This window comes from Strix aluco, chromosome 2 (genome assembly GCF_031877795.1).
Source record: "Strix aluco isolate bStrAlu1 chromosome 2, bStrAlu1.hap1, whole genome shotgun sequence".
NCBI classification, from domain to species: domain Eukaryota; kingdom Metazoa; phylum Chordata; class Aves; order Strigiformes; family Strigidae; genus Strix; species Strix aluco.
This window is the reverse complement of record NC_133932.1, coordinates 123881279-123904592: the sequence shown is the minus strand read 5'-3', so window position 1 is coordinate 123904592 and position 23314 is coordinate 123881279. Positions and strand designations below refer to the sequence as shown.

Genomic DNA, 23314 nt, shown 5'->3' with positions numbered 1-23314 from the left:
CCTTTATTAAGCCTAATAATTTATAAACATATAGTCTTGTCTTTTCATCAAGTGCTTTGGTCTCTTCAGAATAGACCCTTTTCTTCAATTATTCTGTTGCAGTCCAGATGATCTAACTAAGAATTCATTTATTCAATTTAGCTACAAACTGATGAACATCTCATCCATTATTATGTTGCTTCTGAGTCTCCAAATAATCTCTGCCAGTACTCCACACTCCATCTGAAATGCAGATAAGCAGCTAACTACATCTTTTCATCTCTTAGGAACATGACTTGCATGCACTGAACTTTCTCTGTTATCTTTGTCTTCACTGCAGACAGACAACCTGTTCTTCTCATTCTATATAGCACAAATATCCATTTGGCCACCACCATTAAGAACGCCAGCATCCACCTGAAGAGTTCAGGTTATTTTTCCAAAAGGAATGTGCAACACAGAATTGCAGTATTACTGTTGCTAATAGTACAGGTAGAAAGAATGCCTGTGCAGCTAGTGACATCAGCACCTACCTAGCATTTCACATTTTTCTTTTCTTTCCAGCAATCCTAGATTGTGATATATTTTATCTACAGAGTCACTCCTAGGGAGAAGATAAAATCATTACTTTTCATGAATATACTCCCTATCCATACACCTACTAATCTGCATGGTACAACACCTAAATCTAAACCTAGGATTTAGGTTTTTATTCATTAATTAATTCTTGGTTTTGCTAGACTAGCTTGATGAGAGCTCTGATTATTTATGCCTACATTCATTAATATTTTCTCTCGTGGAATGTAAGAAGCAGGTAACCAAAGTATAAGACACAATACATACAATGTTTTTGTACCCACGTTTTCCTTTCCTAAAATAAGTTTTGCCAGCTGATTGCATTGCCCCTGTGGCAGTCTCAGCTGTAGCGCTCAAAACTTAGTACTGGAGTTATTTTCACAGAATCATAGACTCATAGAATTGTTTGGTTTGGAAGGGACCTAGTTCCACCCCCCCTGCCACAGTCAGGGACACTCACTAGATTAGGTTGCTTAAAACCCCGCCCAACATGGCCTTGAACACTTCCAGGGAGGGGGCAGCCACAACTTCTCTGGACAGCCTGTTCCAGTGTCTCAGCACCCTCACAGGAAGCAATTTCTTCCTGGTATCTAATTTAAATCTACCCTCTTTAAATTTTAAACCATTACCCCTCATCCTATCGCTACACTCCCTGATAGAGTCCCTCCCCATTTTTCCTGTAGGCCCCCTTTAAGTACTGGAAGGCTGCTATAAGGTCTCCCCAGAACCTTCTCTTCTCCAGGCTGAACAACCCCAACTCTCTCAGCCTGTCCTCACAGGGCACATGTTCCAGCCCCCTGATCATCTTCGTGGCCCTCCTCTGGACTTGCTCCAACAGTTCTATGACCTTCTTGTTGGGGGCCAAAGAGCTGAACACAGTACTGCAGGTGGGCTCTCACAAGAGCAGAGAGGGGGAGAATCCCCTCCCTTGACCTGCTGGCCACACTTCCCTTGATGCAGCTGAGGATGTGGTTGGCTTTCTGGGCTGCGAGTGCACATTGCTGTCTCATAGTCAGTTTTCCATTCACTAATACCACCAAGTCCTTCTCCACAGGGCTGCTCTCCATTCATTCATCACCCAGCCTGTGTTTGTGCTTGGGATTGCCTCGACCCCTGTGCAAGAAAGACCTTGCACTTGGCTTTGTTGAGCAGATTGCACAGGCCCACCTCTCAAGCCTATCAAGGTCCCTCTGGGTCGCATCCCTTCCCTCCAGTGTGTTGACCGCACCACACAGCTTGGTGTCATCAGCAGACTCGCTGAGGGTGCACTCAATCCTGCTCTCCATGTCACCAACAAAGATGTTAAACAGCGCCAGTCCTAATACCAGCCCTTGAGGAATGCCACTCATCACTGCTCTCCACTTGGTCATCAAGCCATTGACCATAACACTGGTCCATGCATCCATGGTCCAACCATGGTCCATCCATCAAATACATATCTCTCCAATTTAGAAGCAAAGATGTCATGCGGGACAGTGTCAAATGCTTTGCACAAAGTCCAGGTAGACGACGTGAGTTGCTCTTCCCTTATCCACCAACACTGTAACCCTGTTGTAGAAAGCCATCAAATTCCTCAGGCATGATTTGCCCTTAGTGAAGCCATGCTGGCTGTCACCAATCATCTCCTTATTTTCCATGTGGCCTAGCACATCCAGAAGGATCCGCTCCATGATCTTGCTGGCCATGGAGGTGAGACTGACCTGTAGTTCCCTGGGTCTTCCTTTTTTCGGTTTTTAGAAGTGGGTGTTATGTTTCTGCTTGTCCAGTCAGTGGGAACTTCACCAGAGTGTCACGACTTCTCAAATATGATGGATAGTGGCTTAGAAACTTCATTTCCCAGTTCCCTCAGCACCCATGGATGTGTGTCCTCAGGTCCCATGGACTTGTGCACCTTCAGGTTCCTTAGACGATCTCAAACCTGATCTTCTCCTACATTCTCCATTCTCCCAGTCCCCACCTTTGTCTTCTGCGACCACTGCATTCAGAAGTAATGCGTTCTCCTATTTTAACTTCAATAATATAAGCACATATCAGAAATCATTTTTTGTGGTTGGGTTTTTTTAAATAATGGAGATATCTGTCCCAGAAAATACATTTCTGCCAATACACAGAACTGAAGTAATATAGCTAAACATGGAAATAATGTAAATATGCAGAACAGCAATCCATGCTCCTTTACACAGTCCTACAAAAAGGTCTAATAAACTTGAAAATTATGGAAAACGGAAACTACTAATTGCTGCTGCTCTTATTTGCTCTCTTTACAAATTGACAGGCTACTTATTTGAATCTGTTTCAGAGAAGCATACCCGAAAATAAAGGTATTTTCAAAATCTGCATTTGAATAACAGTGTAAAAAGACGAAAACCTAAGTAAGTAATAAGTGTATAGTCACTGAAAAGGAAGGTTGAATAGCATAATGGGTTTTCATGTGGTCTTTTCACTGTATGATAATAATAGAAGTGAGAAACCCAAAATGTCACAGAATTTAAGGACAGAAATTTGCATCTCAGAACTAGCATACTATGACCGATGACTCCCGTGTTTCTCATCCTTTTTCACATTCCAAGGCTTCTCTGTACCAAGACTTGTAGTCACATGCCCCTTTTCCTGCCCACTCAAACTTTCTGAAACTATTAGCAGTATGAAAAAGGTCACAGTTCCCAAAACTGTGAACCCATAACATGTAGTTGAAGTTTTGTGGAGTTGGTAGAATAATGCAGTAAATTTTTTAAAGTCAGTGACCAAACCACAAAGACTTCAGGTGCACCTTTCTTACTTCATGCTGGTATTGGTAGGACAAACATAACAGGAGGTTATAAACTGCTTAATGTGTCATGCTGTCCTCAGTACCAGTTGGAGGACTTTTATGATGTGAGTATGTGAGACCATAAAACTGACAGAGAAAACCCTGCTCCCATGTTTCATTGCAAGTAGTAGGACAATGTAACTATCTCCCCTCACCCAAATCATTAGGCTAGTGCTCTAAATTTGAAGAGCATTATGGGACTAAATCATCAAAGAGTTTGGAGCAAGTCTAAGTTGATTAAAATTCTACAGTCTTGTAGTGCACAGTGGATATTTTAGTTGTTCAGACCTACGTGATCAGAGATGCTATACTTTCAACCTTTTACTTTTCTGAAGGTTACATTTCCATCTTCACAATATGAATGAATTGGAATCATAGATGTATTCTATAGGTCTATTCAGTTTTTCTTGTTCAGAAATGTAAATTCATGTGAAGATATAGATACACACCAAAATTAGAGAAGACAGTGAAGGAAAATGAAATGTCAGACTTTGCTATATATTATTTAATAGTAGCCACCAGTTGCTGCCATTAATTTTAAAAGTGATTTTTCATAGCAACGCCTTGACATAAAGGGGAAAACTACGTTTTAGTTCTTTGTGAGATAACCTGCTTCAAGCAGCAGGAAAATTTTTGTTTACCTTGCTCTCTATATGCAGAGTTAACTCCTCTTGCTGGCTTAATTCTCTCAAGATGCTCATTAGACTGCAGGCCAAAATATGTCTGATGAGAAAGCCATCTTAAGGCATGATGAACACTTAAATCATATTATGTATTTTATTGTTAATTTAGTAATATTTCTATCTTAACTTTTTTTTTTAATATTGCTTTTTAATATAACATCTGAAGTAATGTGATATGAACCTCTGGAAAACAAACATAATTTTGTAAACTTTAACCTCACTTTATAAACGTTATAATACATTTACATTTATGCCTAATCTATAGCACTTCTATTTTCACAGAAAGTGTCGATTATGGGCCAGTGTTTGTACAAGAGCCAGATGATGTGATTTTTCCAACTGATTCAGAGGAGAAGAAAATATCTCTGAATTGTCAAGCACGTGGAAATCCTACTCCCACATACAGGTACCTGCTTTAGAAATTTTTTTTTTAGTTTTAAGAATATTAACCACTGCAGTCCCACTCTGAGAGTCAGTGTGCTGTGGGCAACTACAAAGAGGATAGAGGCTCTCTGTTCACAAGGAGCCACGTGGAGAAGGCAAGGGGCAACAGATACAAGAGAGGTTTCATACAAGAGAGGTTTCATACAAGAGAGGTTTCATCTCAATATAAGAAAGAAATTTTTTACTGTGAGAAAGATCATTCACTGGGACAACCTTCTCAGGGACGTGGCAGACTCTCCATCACTGGAGGTTTTCAAGATGCAGTTAAACAAGGTGCTAGATAATCTCATTTGTCTCCCTTTCCCACAAAAGTTTGGACCAAATGATCTTTCATGGTCCTTTCCAACCTGGGCTGTTTTATGATTTTGTGATATCCATTCCTTCAGTTCTCCAGAGATTAATTGGTGTCATCAGACTCATAAACAAATTTTCCTCACTACTGTTCATGCAATGAAAGCTTAGACCCAAAAGGCCTAATTCTTTAGTTTAACTTCTCCTCCTTCTGTTGCTGCCACTTCTCTGTACAGCGTATGAGCAATACACACTACCATTCAGGGGAAGGGAAAAGAGATATAAATTACTCTGTGATGAATATATGTTCTCCAGGGCAGGTGCAGAGGGAATTTAGCCTCAAAAAAAGCCATAGATAAGCAGAGGTTTGTTGTATGTCACTGCCCAATCTTTGGCATATGAAATAGTAAGAAGGGATATTTCCATATCACCAAAGACCCTGTCCTATAATATACAAGCACTGGACAATAGAAATTTTTATTTACGTGGGCTGTGAGGCCCATGCTGCTCAGAATTATTTTCAGCCAAAACCAAAGCACAGTACAACTTTTTCTTATTTTTTTTTTTAAGCTACATTAAAAGAACATTTCAAGCACTCAAAAATTCCAAAATTAAGTTGTCTCTGACATTTTAATTAATTTCCTTATTCTTTATAACTTATGACACAGTATTCATAACCTGTTCACAAATTCTTTTTTTTTTTTTTGCTAGGACATTACTTCATTTAGCAGAATCGAGACTGTGCACACCATTTCAGATTTTCTTCTTCCTTGAAAAGAGCTTTTTTCCCCTTGTTCAAGCTCTACCAGAAAGAAATTTTTTAATTTCTGGAGTTCCAGTCATTAAGGTATCTAGATGCCTTGATTTAGGGAATAACTCCCTGAGATAAACTGATTCAATTTGGTCAGCATTTCTAGAAATCATACTTCAGTATCACAAGACAGGCCCTGTACAATGAAGAACGTAACTGAGACAGTTTTGATGAGGAATGCAGACATTCACAAGCTTCCTGAAGGATCTCACAGGTCACCAGTGTTACTGAGTTAAAGGCAGGTGCAGAATTTCCTGAGATGCCACTTCACTACACTTTCACTACTTGTGACACAGTAAAGTTTCCTATTTTACTTAGGACACATATACTCTGGTTAGAAACTTTTTGTCAGTATAATTTCCTGATAGAAAAGGCAGTTGAAAAAAGTTTTTAAAATTACTTTCTGTCTGCCTAAGCCAAGTTAGAATGTTTTGAAATATTATCTGTCAGTTGCCTTCAAGAAAAAAATGTAGCTGATTTTCCCCAATCAGCTCGTTACTTTTACTTATTATATTTGAGTTTCTGTCCTCCTAAATCAGTCAGGGTACCTAGAAGAAAGCTTATCACACAATTCAGTGTTGCTTTTCCTCTAATGTGCTTGGATTATATTAGAGGAATACAGTCATTCAGGATAGACCCCAAGATATATAGGCAGGCAGCCATCAGCCATCAAGAATCAAAAAAATTTTGGGGTAGCATTACAAAAACATATTTTTGCATTGAATTTAACTGAAAATGAAACTAAGTGAAGAAAGCTAATTAAAGCTAATTTAATTTTGTGTCAGTTCTTATTTGAAAATGCCTAAATATGTAATTTTGACTTTTTCCTTATATAGATCTTCTGTCATTTCTGGGTCAATTAATTCTGATTTTTTATATATATATATATGAATATATATATATGTAAAAGTTAATTTTCATTATTATTTCATTCAAAATATTTAATCATTAATAAATTTTTCCAAATGAAAAGTTCCTCTTCTTTTTAGCTCTACTATATATGAATTTCTTTAAAATATAGTGAATCCTGCAGACATTTCCCTAATATCCTTTGCAATATAAAGCTGTTGTCAACAGTGTTTCATTCCTTACATTAAACGAAGCAACAGTCCTCTGCTATCAAAAGTCCAGTCATGAAAAACGGGCAAATAATAGTTTCACAGTTTCACAGTTCATCTTAATTCTGGCAATTCTGACCTTTAGATTAAGGAAAATTCAGAGTTACTTCAGCTGAATTCTGCTGTCTGTACCTCATTCACCATGAATGTTAACAAGATAGAGTGAAATGATAATCATTTTGCTTCATTAAAGCTGCCTCTGGAGTCTCGATGTTGCCAAGTTCTTCCAGTCTTTGATGAACTCTGGCAAAACTGGGAAGTGCCTGGCAATTTCCTGAGGCAACTTTGAAATTGCAGAATGACTGCGGACTAGCAATGAAGGAGATATCTGTGCATCATAATAGCTGTGCCATACCTGTTTACACTGCTTATCTCTTCTTTGCATTCTTTTAACAATTTCATGTTCTATACAGTTTGACACAAAAACAAATCTAAAAAGTCTTCCTATGTGAACTATTATTGTTTGAGATATTGCATCCCCTCAGAGGTTATTCCAGAGTGCTGGAGTCTATTAGTCTACCACACAAAATCTTTTCTCTTGCAGCCAGTGGACTATTGCAGGGTTTGTTGTTCCAGTCCTTGGAGATGAGTGAGAGGGGTGAGGCTTTTTGGCAAAGAATATCAAAGGGAAAAAAAAAACCAACCCACAACCCACTTACACAGCAGAATAATTATGAGACTCTTAAGTTACTTCTGAAACCTCAGAAAAAGAAGTGTTCATTCAGGAATTATTCAATGTTTTGGCTCAGATGTGATACTTTCTAATATGTTTTCTACACCCTGGCTTTTTTCCACATTTTCTTCACTCCCATCCCTGTGTTTAATGTTCGGACTTCTCATTTCACTCCCAAACACCTCTCAAACTTAGCATTCCCTCTGCCAACTCCCCATCTGATCTTAGTTTCCATTTACCTGGTAGATGCCAGGCATTACCCTTGACCAGCTACCAGCTAATTCCAGGTTCTCCTGTCCCAGTCTTCTCTGAATTTTGTGTATATGGATACAGCTGGTATTATTTTGCCTATGTCCATTGCCAATATCCTTTTTTTCACAACAGCCTACATAAGTCAATCTACCTCCCTGCTCTGCACATTCATACATGATTTCTGTATTTAAATCAGGTTTCTCTATTTCTTGAGCCCAGAAGATCAAATGCAGAAAGAATAGAAAAGAAAGGTTCCTTGCTCTCATGCAGTGCAAACTCAGCTCTGCTAACTCTAAGCTCATCTGGGCCTAGGGTTTTAATTATAGGTGATGAATTGAAACTTTATAAGCACAGTAAAAGTCCTATTTTTGACATAAAGGATGCATCTACTATAATGGTTTCAAGTCTGGAGTCTTTGTGGACAATAACTTTTCAGGGGGAAAAAAAAGGAAAAAAAAGATGGTCACTAATTTGATTCAGCATATGCAAAACAAAGAATATGCTTTTTTTTTCAGGGGCTGAAGATCTGGTTTTTTGTGGTTTTTTTCAGAGAAACTTAGCTTTTGTCAGGCATGTGTTGTGGAATGTCTCCATTCAAAGCTTTGCCAAAGTAATGGGTTAATGCACAGGATATCTTTGAGTGTCTGTCATCCTTACAACTGAGGCTGTCAGGTTCTGTATACTAAGCTTGATGCCTTCCTTTGGTCGTAAAATGCTCAAGTAGTTTCTTTTTCTCTTCCTAAGATGGCTTCGAAATGGAACTGAAATCGACATTGAAAGTGATTATCGCTTCAGTTTAATAGAAGGAAGTTTGCTTATCAACAACCCCAGTGAAATGAAGGATTCTGGACAGTATCAGTGTTTAACCACCAACATGTTTGGCAGTATTTTAAGCAGAGAGGCTGTTCTTCAGTTTGCATGTGAGTAACAATTTTTTTAATATAGATAAATCAGATCTTTACAATGCTTGATAAGGCTCTAAATTATAATTGGAATACATTATACAAATTGCATTGTCCACTGACTTTTTGGGCTAGGATCTCAAAATTAGAAATTAAATACTTAGTAGGAAAGAGTGGGTTTCTGTGGACTTTTTACTGTTAAGATAGAACCAACTATCAGGGAAAATAACTCTAATACATAATCCCAAATGCTATCCTTTAATGATGTACTTGAATACTCTGCAATGATACATTTCACTCATTGCTAGTTTCCTGAAACGTATCATTGTGCCACACTACCTGGGCAGGAGAGAAAGAACTGTAAACTTAGGAATAGAGTGGGATAAACTGCCTATATCTGTAGGATAGTGTGCACCTATAACTATGTGTGTGTGAGCATATAAATATATGTTTTACGTCCATGTTTATGCATACATATCATGCATACGTTCATGCATTATGAGACTGAGATTTTTTTTTTTGTAGTTGTTAATGGAAACTGAAAATGTCATAGCTTTTGAAATCATTCACTACAATATACTTTCCAGAAGCTATCAACAATTCATGATCCTGAGTAGCTATGGTCTATCTATAGCCTGCTCTTTTTCAAACATACTATCAGGAAAAACAGGCCCAGAATTTCAGATATTCTACCTCCAACTCTGACTTCCATTCAGCACTTTACAGGAAAACAACCATTTTAGTGCTTTATCTAGGTAAATCCTACCATGAAGGGTTTTTAAGAGGCAGGGATGTAAAAAGAACTCCATCCTAATTTCTCAGATCCTGCTGAAAATAGGACATTACCATGAAACATGAGGCAGATCTTCATGTAGCCACTACTGGAAAACAGTGGGGTTAAGAACAAGTTGCGTACATATGTGTCTAATAACACATCTGGTGGTGTGCAGAACTCAGCAGAGATAGTGTGGGGTCTGAGATTCTCCCTTAATCCACCTCTCTCTGGTAAAGTCAGACCTCTCAAATCTATAGCTCTAGTCTTATCTGCTACAGATCATGTCAAAGTATTCTTTAGCAAGATCATGGCAGTATCCTCCTACTTCTGAGCTGGGAGCAATACTGATGTTTGACTCTAAACATCGTAGTGTTATTGCACAGCAGTCTTAAAAGTAGCTCAGAAAATTGTTACATTTTATCTTTTAGACAAGAAAATTATCATAAAACAAATCACTTGGTTAGGGAACCTGACAGCTGGTAAATGTAGATAGTTCCAGGGCTCTGAACCTCAGAATTCTATTCTCATTTCAGGAACATGGCTGGCCATTTAACCTCCAGCTGGAAAAAAATACAGAGAAAGTGAGAGCTGGAGTTCAAACAATGGAAGGCTTATAAATTTCAGTAGCTACATCCACAGTTCATTCAGGACCCCATGTACTTCTAGTTACAATATTATCTCCTCTAGTCAAATAAATTTAGATAAGGTTGTGAAACAAAAGACTAAGAAAGAAGAGGTTGGGTTTGGTGGGTTTATTTTTATTGGATTTTGAAATTATTATTAGCTTGCACACCTGCTTTTGCAGGTATCAAAGTTGTTATACTACAATGGCTTGAATGTGATTTCTGTTCATTGAAGTACTTTATTTGGGAATTGTGATGAAAGTTTCTCAGGCAAGATTAATGGAGGAGTGCTAGCTGGAAGCACTGAGGTGTAGGAAACAATGCTGCAGAGCTTGTGAGAGAGAAGAGGCTGTTATAAGCACACAGAAACCTTTAAAAAGGGTAAAGAGTCATAACTGGTTGAAGTTCTTTTAGAAGTTTGAGAGCAACCCCTTCACAAGAGCAATTTCAAGTTCAATGTGTATTTGTAGTTTAACTTCTGTGTAGCATGACACTCTCTTCCACTCTTCATTTAGTGCTTCAAATCCCTGATCTTAAATGGCTGATGTTTTCCTGTTGAAACAATATTTGCATCATGCAGCAACTCACAGTATAAATTGGTGTCACCATACTGTAAATTGATAGCAAGCTATCAGAACCTGATATCACAGAAATATTTTAGGAAGTCAGATCCAAAGTAAATTTAAAATAAAGATTTTTCATTGTGATTTGAGCTTTAAAATATCTAAGACACTGTCCTGAATTTGACCAGGAAGTTCAGATAAATTTTCTTGAAACAACAAATGGAATATTTTCATCCTGATATCTTGGGTGATATGAAGTTTACACTGGTCCCCAGATTACTAATGCTCTTTATTTCCTTTAGGAAAGTGATGTGTTTTTCAGATGTTTAATGGGAAGATCTTTACTTTACAGCATGAAGGATGGTTCTATGATTTAAAATGTATTTTGGAGACCTCTTCATATCTGGAAAAACTTCTGAAGTGTAATTACAATCTTTCTGAAATAAATTAGGAAATTTTCCACATTAAGATATTTTAGCCAAGTAATATATAACATCTCATTTATTAATAACTTTTTCTTGCATTTAACTTCATTAATTACCTAAGAACAACCTTGGGTGATGTAGTATACATTTAAATGGTCTTTAGATTATACGATGTTCATTCAGTAATTATCATTGAGCTCTAAAGCATTATAGGTAGAGATGGACTAGACAAAGATTAGCTTACATTTCCCTGAAATAAATATAGGAATTTTTAAAATGTCATTCTTGGATGAAATACTGTAAGATAAAATTTCAGTGTAGTTGAAGTAAGACATTTTAAAGTATTGCTTGTTAACAGCTGTCTTGCATGTCTCCAATTATTTTCAGTAACACAGAAAATAAAGCATTGTAAAAGATTTTTGTAAGGAAAGGTCCTAACCTTAAAAGTAATTAAAGTAATTGGTGCCTTGCAATTTTACTGAGCTCTAATGTCTTGAAGGTCAATTTATAATCCCAAGGATAAACCAAGGCATTTCTGATTATGAGATACAAAGCTACACATTATGGCATGCAAATTCCCTTTTTTCACTGAAAACCATGGATTCCCAAAGCTTAAAAACTTACCACTTTCACAGAAAAAATTTAAAAATTAAGTTCATGGACTTGCTTGAATGCATGGTTTGTACTGCTGTGAATGCATGGTTTGTACAGCTTGAAGAGTTGTTGTTCTAATTAAAGAGGAAAATGGCATACAGCTCAATTCTATTAAACAAGGTCTATTAAACAAGGCCTTTGACACTGTCTTACAGGAAAAAGCATGTGCTGTAATGTGCTTTAGCAAAATATCATGAAACTTGAAAAAGAAGAGCATGTTTATTGCATTGGCTCTTAATTTTCTCACAACTGGGTGGCCAAAAGCCCAGTTACTATGGTTATTATCATGTAGTTCAGCACTGGTGATGCATTACAAATATAAATGTTTATGTACTATATCGTTTGCATATGTGTGCATAATTAAAATAAGACTTTGAAATATTTATGCCTTTGGATTTGAAAGAGATATAAAATGAACATTATTTTATACATGTTTACAGATATAACTTTTGAAATAGCCTCCTGTATCACTGGTTATTTTTATGGAGCAAAGTGAAAAGACCAGTTATGTGCAGTTAATGGTCTGCTCAAAACTTTAAACTCTTACAGCAAATACTTATGAAGATTTAAATACAGAAAAAAATTCTCCTCTTTTTTCTTCTTTGCAATTCTTATGATCTCTCATGCCCAAGGTTTATGCTGTTTTATGTTATTTTAAGAAAGTAAGAAAAAAAAAAGATAAAAAAACCCCACGCTGTAACAGAAAATAAAGAAAAATATATTTTTCAATAAAAGTAAATATTTGCCAGGAATTTCTTTTGTCTTCAATAGAATTTTATGAAGAAAAACTGGGGGGAAAAAAGCCCAAAGATAACACCAACAAAATGTCAAGACAATCCAAATTCTTAATCACAAAAATATGTTTAAAGTCACATTTCAGAAGTTCGCTCATGGCAGGTTGTTAAAAAGATAAAACGCTATCAGTCTCCTATAGCTTCAAGTGTCATTTCTACTTCACAATCACAAGGAATAGTTCATATACAAAGTATATTGTTTTCTTAACAGGATTGTAATCAGCTCATTAAAATATAAGAGCATTAGAGGAATAATTACTGAATTCCTTTAGCCCATCTTAACGTTAATGAATTTTGTTGTTCTGGCTAGCTCTGTGGAAGAGTTATTCAAATCCCAAACCCATCTTCAAAGACTCTGCAGTAAATGAAAATAGAAAAGGGAAAGATAGTTATTCTAGATTAAGTTTTTACTGCATTAAGAAAAAATGTATGTGTATGTAAAGGCAAGTGCATCAGTCAAATAAAGAAACTGTAGCAAACTTACAGTTGCTGCAAGCAGAAACCCAACTTTGTTGAACACCTAGTAATTTTAAAGAAGTGCATAACATCAAAAGTGTTTTGAGGATATGAAACTTAATAACAAAATGTAAAAGTTTTATGAAGTAACTTACGCACTAAGCACACATACATTGTTAGATGGTATTATTTTGGTCTCTTATATCCTCTCATTTCTGTTGTTAGAAATTTGTGTAACCTAAAGGGAGGATTTAAAAATTAAACTTTAATATTAATTTCTCGATGTTGGCTACATTTTGGCATCTGTACATGAAAATAAGTGACTTGAACCTGATGGGGAAATTGAAAAAAATACAGATTCCAAATTGACTAAATCTACCTGCCTTCCTGCACAACAGCTGCATAATTCTGTGCTGGTTTCTATAGCCTCTCTTTGGAACAGTGGGCTACAACTTTGGCTGCAGCAGTGAATGTATTTTATGCTTAACTTTGCCACATGTAGAATCTCTGCATTCCATTATGTCACAAAACAAAATAGCTTTTCTCTACCTGTGGATTATTCAACCTTTCATAAGCCTACCATCTCTGTGATGTTTGCAGCCTGGGCTAAAAAAAACAGAGAAGTGATAAAGGGAAATAAATTCTCACGTGTTATTTATGTAACTCCTCACTGGAATTTTATTAATCTGATTGTTACTGGTTTATTTGTATAATTTTCCTTTTTTAAAAAAAATAAACCTATTTTATCATTTAATCTACAGAGAGGGCTATTGATTAGATATAATTTAAATGTTTTTTCCAACTGATAAACTACCATGACTGTGTAGTGATGTACAGAATAAGAAGCCAGCCATGATGAAGACATATAAACCAATAGTTTTCTGGGGAGACAGCCTATGCACTGCCCACTCCATCATGGCACAGTCCTGACAGCCTGTTAGTGAATTCACCTCCTAATAAATGAGCTCAATGATCCACGTTTTCTTTCTTGACATCATGCTTCCTGGATATCTTGTTGGATTTGCTCCATAATATCCTAGTATTAATTTGTGAAGAGTTGATTAAATACAACTCTCTGGATATGAGAAAAAACTTTATTTCTCGTGTTAATTCCAGAATATGCAAAATGTTTGATCACATTACAGTATCAACATTTTCTTCTAAACCATACAAAACTAAACAGTATTAAATACTATAAAAGAAAGATGAGAACAAGCTGAAGTGGTAAAGGAAATCAGAATGCAACTAGTCATACTTTCATTTTTAAAGATATCCCTGATCATCCTGTAATACAACCGAAGTTGTGCATTGCATTGCTCTGAAACCATCACAGCAATGTGAGGAACATTACTATGTTGGTCAAGAATATCTACAGCTACAATAGTGATTTGCACTATAAAACTTTCATATTTTTTCTCCATAAATTCAAGTTGCTGCTTAAGATACATCTGCAAACTAGCTGCACATGACAAGAAAAGTTAATTTTATATAAGACTTGTTGCATTTTATTCACAAATAATTTATTAATTGAAGAATATCATTCAGTGAGCCTGAGTTGAATATGAATTTATGTCACACTGCACAAAGAGTTTCAGCTAAATGAAGACCAAGGAAATTGTATTATCTTACTGAAGGAAGGGATTTGACTTCTAGTTCGGATGTGGAGACTCAGCTTCGTATCTCTTCCATTATGTATTTGTGCAAGGTGGGACAATTCCACAAGGAAAGATTGTGACATCTTTCTTACAAAAACAAGATTTCAAGGCTAAGGTCTTCAGTGACTGTAGGACTTGGATCAACCCCCCAGGCCATTTTCCCACATAAATGTTCAAACCACTTGCACATAACTATTTTACAATTCTGCAAATCTTTTTTTTTTTTCCCTTTCTTTTGTTAAGAGAATCAGAATTTTAAACTGAAAGATATGTATTTTTTCATACAAAAATAGTGAAAAAAAAAAAGCTTTGAGTCAAATTAGAACTTTTTGTTTCATTTCAACTTTGAAAAACCAAGTTATTTAAATTTTAGATGGAGTGATACTTTCTTGTTTATAGAAACATTCAGCTTATACAACTAAGTTCAATGGTGCAAGATGATAAGAAGTTCGGCCCTAGCCTAATGAAATACTTCATCTTAAAATATTTGCATAATCTTTTTGAAGTTGATGGGATGATGTATATGCTTAAAATTAAGCATATGCTTGAACTCTTTGTTGTTGTTAAAGATGACAATTTCTAAAGTAAGTGTTGAAACAGTCTGCATGGATCTGTTACCATAATGTCATCATAACAGACACATAATAGGTTTAATTAAGCCTTCTGCCATCCATTTCTTGATCCTTTCTTTTTTAAAGTGAATAAATAACTTAGAATAATAAATTTCATGCCTTAAAAATAGCAGAACTCCTTTTATCCAGCGGTTGTCAAAGAATCTTTCCTGTTGGAAAGATAGATCTGGGTTCATCATTGTGGCTATGGTGAATCTTTGATGAAAATCTGCCTTCAACCTTGCCTTACATAGATGAATCTTTCATCCAAGTCTGAAAGAAAGTCTGGGGAAATAAATGAAATCAACACTTGAGAGGTCACCTAAAACTGTGAAGACAGCATCCACTCTTTCTGACAAGAATGGCAAAATGAATGAATATTTATTGGTTGTTCAAATTTCCCAACAGACCATTAATGAGTATTGCCAGACAGTAAACCTTATGGGAGTTCAACTGTATTTAGGAGTGATACCTACAGAAAGCTTCAGGAAAAAAAATGCACACCTTGTCTCCTGGAACTCCCCTTCTGCACAAAGCATGCAGCATGTCTTCAAAAATGGTCTGCTGATCCTATCTACAGTGACTTGTCTGTAATAGCATAAAACCAGCTAAGAGCTCTGGTAGACTTGCAATGTGTATTTCTGTCCCTTTATTTCTGCTTTTGAAGCTGTCCGAGAATTGCAGTTTCTATTTTTCCACTGCTACATCAGCGTTTAAAGACCAACTGCCTTGCCCCTGTATTAGATCACTTAAAGAGAGATAAAACCAATTCTTTCCTATCTACAAAAGCAAATGCTTTCTTTCCTTGAAGACAAGAGGAGGGTGGGGAAGTTCTTTTATCTACTCTCTGCTGCCTTGAATCAGTATCTTGTCAGCTCCAAAAGGGGTTCTGTGTCTATGCTAGTAAATTAAAATTCCTTAGCACTGAGAACAAATCATATGGAAAGGTCCACATCCATACTTTTAAACACTTTTATCTTCCAAGACACAGACTACTTCTAAGCCATTTTTTTGGGAATGGCCCCTAGTCACTCCTGTTAACACCCAAAATGTGACAAGCATTGTCTTGGAGAAGGCTGTGGTCCCACCAAAGCATCCCGTGGGCACTTCTAACACTGTGACAGTGTCTGTGATGAAAGTCCAGTACAGGAGGGTATTTCTCGATATTTTTAATTATAGACAAAGTCTGAGTATCCTGAATCGAGAGTCTTCAGCATACTAGGGGAAATGCATACACCGCATCTTTAATATATAAAACAGACACGCCACAGTTGTATGAAATAATGTAATTTTATTACTTTTACTATGTGAAGAAAATGATGAAAAATTTTAATGCTAAAAACCACTAAACAAAGCTACTCAAATTTTGATCTATTCTGTATCCATCCTTCCTTAATTCTCAGTCTGCATCTTGATGTTTCAGTTATAAATTACTTGGGACAGACATCTTAATATAGAAGACTATGTCTGAAGAATCCCAGCTACACATGAAGTCTTTCTGTAGGGTGACACTCAGGACATGAGAACACCATACTAACCAGCACTGTGTTCCAGAGATATTCTGTAAGGCAAAAATATTAGATTTCCCTTGTTCGCCTGAAAGAAGCTGATTACTTTCTGTGTGTCCTCACAAACAACTAACTCATTCCTTCACTTCATCCATGTGACTCTTCTGTGGTGAAATCACACATTACCTCAGCCTGAGAGGGGCATTTTGACAAAGTTGAGAGCCAAAACTCAAGAAGCTCTAAAGCAGAAACTCAGAAGAATTTATTCTTTTGCATGGTAGCATTAGAATGAAGGCAACTGGAAAAGTTGAGGTCAGATCCCTAATTAGGGATTATACATCGATACAGTGCAAATTTGATTCTCATTATAAGTTACTAGCTTCAGAAAAGGGTATCAATTCTGGATGTACTCCACTGAGCAACATTTATTATCTCATCGCGTTTGAATTGCACATAGGCATAACTTCAACCTCATTGATCCTCATATCCATCAAACACTGAAAAAGTTATGATTATTTCAAAGTATTCAAATGGAAATGAGATTTATTAATCTTGTCAAGTTCATTTATTGCTGCGTAAGTTTTGGTGCCAAAAAAGTATTCTGAGGTTTAAGTTTTGCTCAGTCTTTAACTCTGAAAACGTACTTTACACAATACATTTTCTATTTTGTGTTCTGTGGAAGCATTAATATAAATCAGCCATGTAGGGAGACACAGTTTGAAATGTAATTACAGCAGTCATTTAAAGCTGCATAGTACATCTACTGAGTTCTCATTTTAACATTGTGCATTTCTCTGCAGGACTGGAAGGTTGGTGTTTAACCTGCCTATAACCTACTTACCTATCTTTCACATTCTAATCTATCATGCTAATGAACCATTAGTCTTGGCATTTAAATATAGATGACAATAATTAAGAGTAGCATTACTAAATAGGAAAAATTTTCATAGGCTGAAGGAGAATTTTGTGCCAAGACCAGATAACACTTTCTAAATTTCCTCTGAAAGTTCTAACTCAGATTGACTTTTTGCAATTATCATGTCATCTCTCTACTTAGAGCCTTACATGTTGCAGATTGTGGTGAGCAGTACTCTACCTTCTTTCAAATTAAAGGTGTAGTTTTACTTGAAGTTTCTTGCGTGGTATTTGCAGTGCTACCATGGCATTTCTGCCCTCACTATGCTCCCTCCATTATCCTGACACAGTTGTACTGTGACTTTCCTGAGAACTAGCTCAGTCTCCTGATCTGGTTGAGAAATAAACTTGTCTGACAGGTTATTCTTCTGTCCCTAAACACAGGTGCACACATCTTTGTAGAGTAGCTCTGATGGTTGGACTCGATGATCCCAAGGGTCTTTTCCAACCTGAATGATTCTGTGATTCTGTGATTGTGATAGCACAAGGGAGAGAGCAACACAAGGTTGGGAGGGAAAAAGAGAGAAGTGGACAGGGCATTTAAGCTGATCTACTCAGGTACAGCACTGAATATAAAAGCAGTGGAGTCACTTTTGATAATACTTTTGGAACTCACAGGGGGGAAACTTATAGGAAAGAGTTGAGTTCTAGCTGAGTTAATAACACTGCAGAAGAGGTATTAAGTTTAAGAAAAGCCTAGAATGAATGAGGGAGATGGATCATCAAAGAAAGCAACATCTGGAAGGTTGTGAAACATATGGATAAAGTGAGAATTATCAGAAGCCAAGCTGAGTTAGACTGACAAAGGAAATTAAAAGAAATACAGTTAAGATTTTTAGTTAGCTTAATAAAAATTAATAAGAAAAGATAATGGGATAGAATCAAAGTTAAATCTGCATATGACCCCAAATTCAATGGTTGCCTTTTTTTTGGTTTTCCATAAGGACAGAATAGCTTATAGAGCTGATTCTATATGAAGTAAGAGATACCAGAAACAGAAAGATATGCATTCAGTTTGGGGATGGAAGAAGACAAGAATGGTAAAAGTAAATCCACACTTAAAACATGCTAGTTGATAAAAGCTGAGGCTTCTACAACATCCATGATTTCTATTAATAAAATGTAGTACTTCAGTGATATAACTTCAGAACAGTGTACAGTTCCAGGGCCAAGTTGTTCTTTGTTCTTGATATTTTCACTAGTGTTCGGAGAACAATGATAAAACTAATTACATTATCTAATGCTACAAAGATGGGAAGTATTGTCAACATAGAATTTGTATTCTCAACTGTAATAATTATACACTTTATTTGTAATATTTTGCACTCAAAGTCATGAACATAGTAATATCACTGTCATTTTGCATACCATTTCTTGTAATTATTTTGAGGATAAAATCAAAACAGTCTCCAAGAATAATTTCTCACCAGTGACAATGATAACATTAAAACCATCCTTTGATGACTGCCATGTGATGATAATGTCAAGTTCCCAAACATGATAGTCTTAAATTCAGTGAGATTGGTAGATATGTTACATCTGCATACCAGGACCCAGAAGTTCGTCATTTCTTCTGTCCTGGTTATAAAAGTCAGATATCAGAAGCTGGTTTCATAGATCATGTTACATATATAAAAAGGAGCAAATCCTCTTTATAAAACATATTGTAACCTATCTCCATATGCAAACACACACACAACTAAACAATAAAAAACCCAAACCAAACCCTTTAATTAGGTTTCAACCCTATATCTCATCAAGCAAGGAAATATGTAAAAATGCCCTCAGGATTCTATAAATATGTAAATCCTGAGCCCACCCACTTATCCACTCCATACACCATACTAATTAAAAGACAATGCACTAAGTCAGAAACTTATATACTGTGTGTCTAACTACACATTAAATATTACACTGAATTTTATTAGAGTTACAAGGTCAAATATCCAAGCTACAGGATGAGGAATTTATCGTTGTCTTTGCAATCTGAATTTTGCCTTGCATGCAAGAGTCCTACAATACAGATTTGTCACACAACCACTTCTTTATTTTCACGTTAGACCCCCTAGACTCTTTCAGGTCACAGAAAAATTACTGCTCTCTTACAGAACAGTGTTCTATTTTCTATTGTTCAGTGCACAGCCCCCCACCTTCATTAATTCAAAACTACTCTGAAGACAAAATTAATTTCCTCAAAAGCTTTTTATGGTGCTCATCACTACAACATCCAAGTGCTTCATGAACATTAATACATTTATTTTTACAAAGTCTCTGTGAAGTGAATAGTTATTACTATCTCCTTTTTATAAATGAAAACCTAAGACATGAGAGATTAATGTAAAATATCCAGTAATTTGGGGAGCTGTACGTGAGCTCATAAGGAGCTGCTTTTCCCAAGTGCTTAGCAGAGCCAGAACTGATCACTTTCCTATTCATCACTCTGACCAGTCTTTTTCTCAGCCTTTGTATCAGTCATATCTCAACCCTGCATCTAGTTTCTCATCTCTCTCCTACTATTGATTTGGCTACTGATCCCATTTGGATTTTCCTTACTGAAAGCATCTATTTGACTAAAAAGGATAGTAACATCTTTCTAGCTCTCTTTTAGTCTCCATGTGGTCATTTTGTTTCATTGCTTGTAGTTCCTCTACCACACATTTCCAACTTTCAGGCTCCTAAGCTCAGTTTCCTTCCCTGTCCTTAATTGATATCTCCTATAGCATGCTTTTTCCATCCAGAATCTTCTCCATCCTTAAGAGAGTAAATGAATATTTAGTTATTTTTTATCTAAAACTGAGAGTAACTAAAACAGGATCTTCTAATGGAAGGTGTTGGCCGTCTTAATCACAGTATTTGCTACCTGTTGTGTTTAGAATAATGGATGGATTTCTTGACAGTACAAATATCCATTGGCTGAACGGATTTATTTTTTTTTTTTAAATTAGAAAAATTCTATATATCTTCAGGCTAAATAACTTAAATTGATACTCCATTAGTTCTCATAAACAAAGTGGGTCAAGGTTTTGAATTGCAAACAGTTAGAGTAGGTTGAGTAGGAAGTTCTACTGATAATTCAGCAGCTGGTACTTTCTCTTTTAAATTATTAAATCATTACTGCAGAACACTCTATAATGAAACTGGTGCTCCTTGGATAAATTTCTGCCTGGAAAGGCATTTCTACTTAAATACTTGCCATTTATCAACATTTTCTTTACTATGAGGTCTCAACCATCTCCTTCATTCAGCATTAATGTAACAGTGATTAACTGTAACCCATGTTTTGGTTGGTGACTGCAAGATTGTGAGAATTTAAGACAACCTTTACTGAGTCACATCCTCTGAATTCCACTGCCATTTTACTGTGCTACTGTCTTCTCCATTTCCTGTCCTTGTCTACTATGTTTCTTTACAGTTTATAAATAAAAGGCTATTGCTCCATCTAAACTGGCACATAAGAAATATAGAAAATCCTGATTTATGATCATCATTAGCCATGACAAACCACAAATATGGATAAGAACTCTTTTAAGATTTTTCTTTGTTTGTTTCACTGCTGGTTATATAAGGTCTGGTAATGTGTACTAATGTGATATTGGGAAGTGACACCTCTTTTAATTTTTAATTAACTCTTAAAACTGTTGTTACCTCATTAAAACCATATCTGTTAAAAAAAAAAAAAAAAAAAAAAAGGGAAACATCATAGATTCAATCTGTCAATTAATGTAAAAGTTGAACTGGAATATTGGTAAGAAAATCATAGCTAGCTGTACAAAAGACACTAAGTATTCTCAATGTGAGATTGCTTTGTGCCAATCTCAACAGAGGAGCCAATCCTTTTAAGTACTTTATCCTACAAAACACATTCACCAGTAGTTCATTCTAAGTACTGGGATTGCATTCAGGATTAAAATATTTGCTGCATATTTTGGTCAAAGTTCTCTGAAATGTATAGAGTTGTGTACTATGTGACCAAAGTATGTTTAAAAACTGAGATACTAGTTCCACGGGAGGTTTAAGCACTTCATATTTTTTTAATACAAATTTGATCATTTTAATTATATCTTTCACAATATGTTTTTTTAATAATGTCAAATTGTTTTGTATACCTTGATTAAGAAAATCCTATTATAGTGAAGTAAAATAATTTCTATGACCGCATTTTGAATACTTCACATTTGGCTTCGTATTATACTAAAAATATATGCAATTCTCATATATATGTAATATGTATGTAGATATGGTAAAATTCAACTCAGCATTGCCAAAACAAAAAGCGTAAGTTACTATTTTTGTGCATAAGACTGTTCTTACAAAATGTTCCTGTACTGATAAATTTGCAAAATTACAAAACACAATACCGACACACCATTGTAATGATCTTTTTTTTTTTTTTTTTTTTTCTGAAAGCTATGTCACTAAGTCTTTAATATCCTGTTATAGTTATACAGCTGTTGAAGTGGAGTTATAAGAAAATAATCTGATGAGGAAGGTAAGGCCACAGATGAAGTTGTAGTGAAACAGCCACTGTTGCAGTGCTATTTTGTCTAAACTACCTCCCTTTCTTCAATCCCAAGCTCTCCATACAGCTTCTCCTTAAACTACCCAATCCACAGCCAATAAATCATCCTTGTTCAGTGTATTGACCTGATGACCATAGCACATATATTTTCCCCAGGGAAAATATTTACATAAAAGAGAGTAAAGGAGACTAGAAATGGAAGAGGCAATGGAAAAACTATTCAGACCCAAAATTTGTGGATTCTCTGACTGTTTTAAATGAACTTTGTATCAGACCAATAATGTGAAAAGAAACATGCTTTACAAAGACCTTTTAAGAAAGACAGTAAATTATCATATAAAATTATTCCCATATTATTTGGGAGCAAACTCAGCTGAGTATTCCTAAGTGACATAGATCTAAAGCATGTATAAAATTTGTTCAAACCTGAAGGAAAGGGAATGAAATTCAAATGTTTACTTTCATAGCATCACAAGTACCTTATTTTATTTAAATAAAATATTTACTGAAATAAATTTAAATAAAACAAATCCTGAGTGTTGGACTCAGTAATCCTTATGGGTGCCTTCCAACTCGAGATATTCTGTGATTCTTTGAATTGAGGTAATAAGAATAATGAAAATTGCTTATTTTAAAGACTTGATACAGTCATATCATAGAATCATAGAATGGTTTGAGTATGAAGGGACCTTAAAGATAATCTAGTTCCAACCCCCCTGCCATGGGCAGGGACACCTTCCACTAGACCAGGTTGCTCAAAGCCCCGTCCAACCTGGCCTTGAACACTTTCCAGGAGGGGGCATCCACAACTTCTCTGGACAACCTGTGCCAGTGTCTCACCACCCTCATGGGAAATAATTTCTTCCTTATATCTAATCTAAACCTACTCTCTTTCAGTTTAAAACCATTACCCCTCATCTTATCACTACACTCCCTGATGAGTTCATCCCCATCTTTCCTGTAGACCTCCTATCATTCACTTTCAAGGCAGTCATATGTTATTTTCTAAAGTAACATATTGTTTGTGTAAAAAGATTACATGGTATGCAGAGAAAGATGGAGAGATCCCTACTAGACAGATTATTTTTTGGAGAGTATGTGTGTTTTTCTAGGTAATATATTTAGACATATACCAGTGCCTAAAATTGCTCATCTTATCTTCTAGGAGACATTCTATTTGAAAATAATAATGAATCCTCACATCAGTTGTTTTGTACATTCAATAATTTGTTCACAACCCTATCTAACAAGCTTGCTTTGCAGTCCTTTTACTTCCTA

The 23314-nt window shown here is 35.8% G+C and overlaps 1 protein-coding gene across 5 annotated transcripts in view; it reads left to right on the top strand.

The window, feature by feature from the left end:
- The window catches only part of CNTN5 (contactin 5), a 671848-nt gene that overhangs the window by 414452 nt on the left and 234082 nt on the right, over positions 1-23314 (top strand). For all 5 annotated transcript variants that reach the window (XR_012622124.1, XM_074816205.1, XM_074816204.1 and 2 more), the window contains 2 exons: positions 4330-4453; positions 8381-8556. Coding sequence is in view for 4 of the 5 variants with exons in the window: in XM_074816205.1 (XP_074672306.1) it covers positions 4330-4453; positions 8381-8556 (300 nt within the window). In the remaining variant the exon portion in view is untranslated. The remainder of the gene's footprint in view (positions 1-4329; positions 4454-8380; positions 8557-23314) is intronic.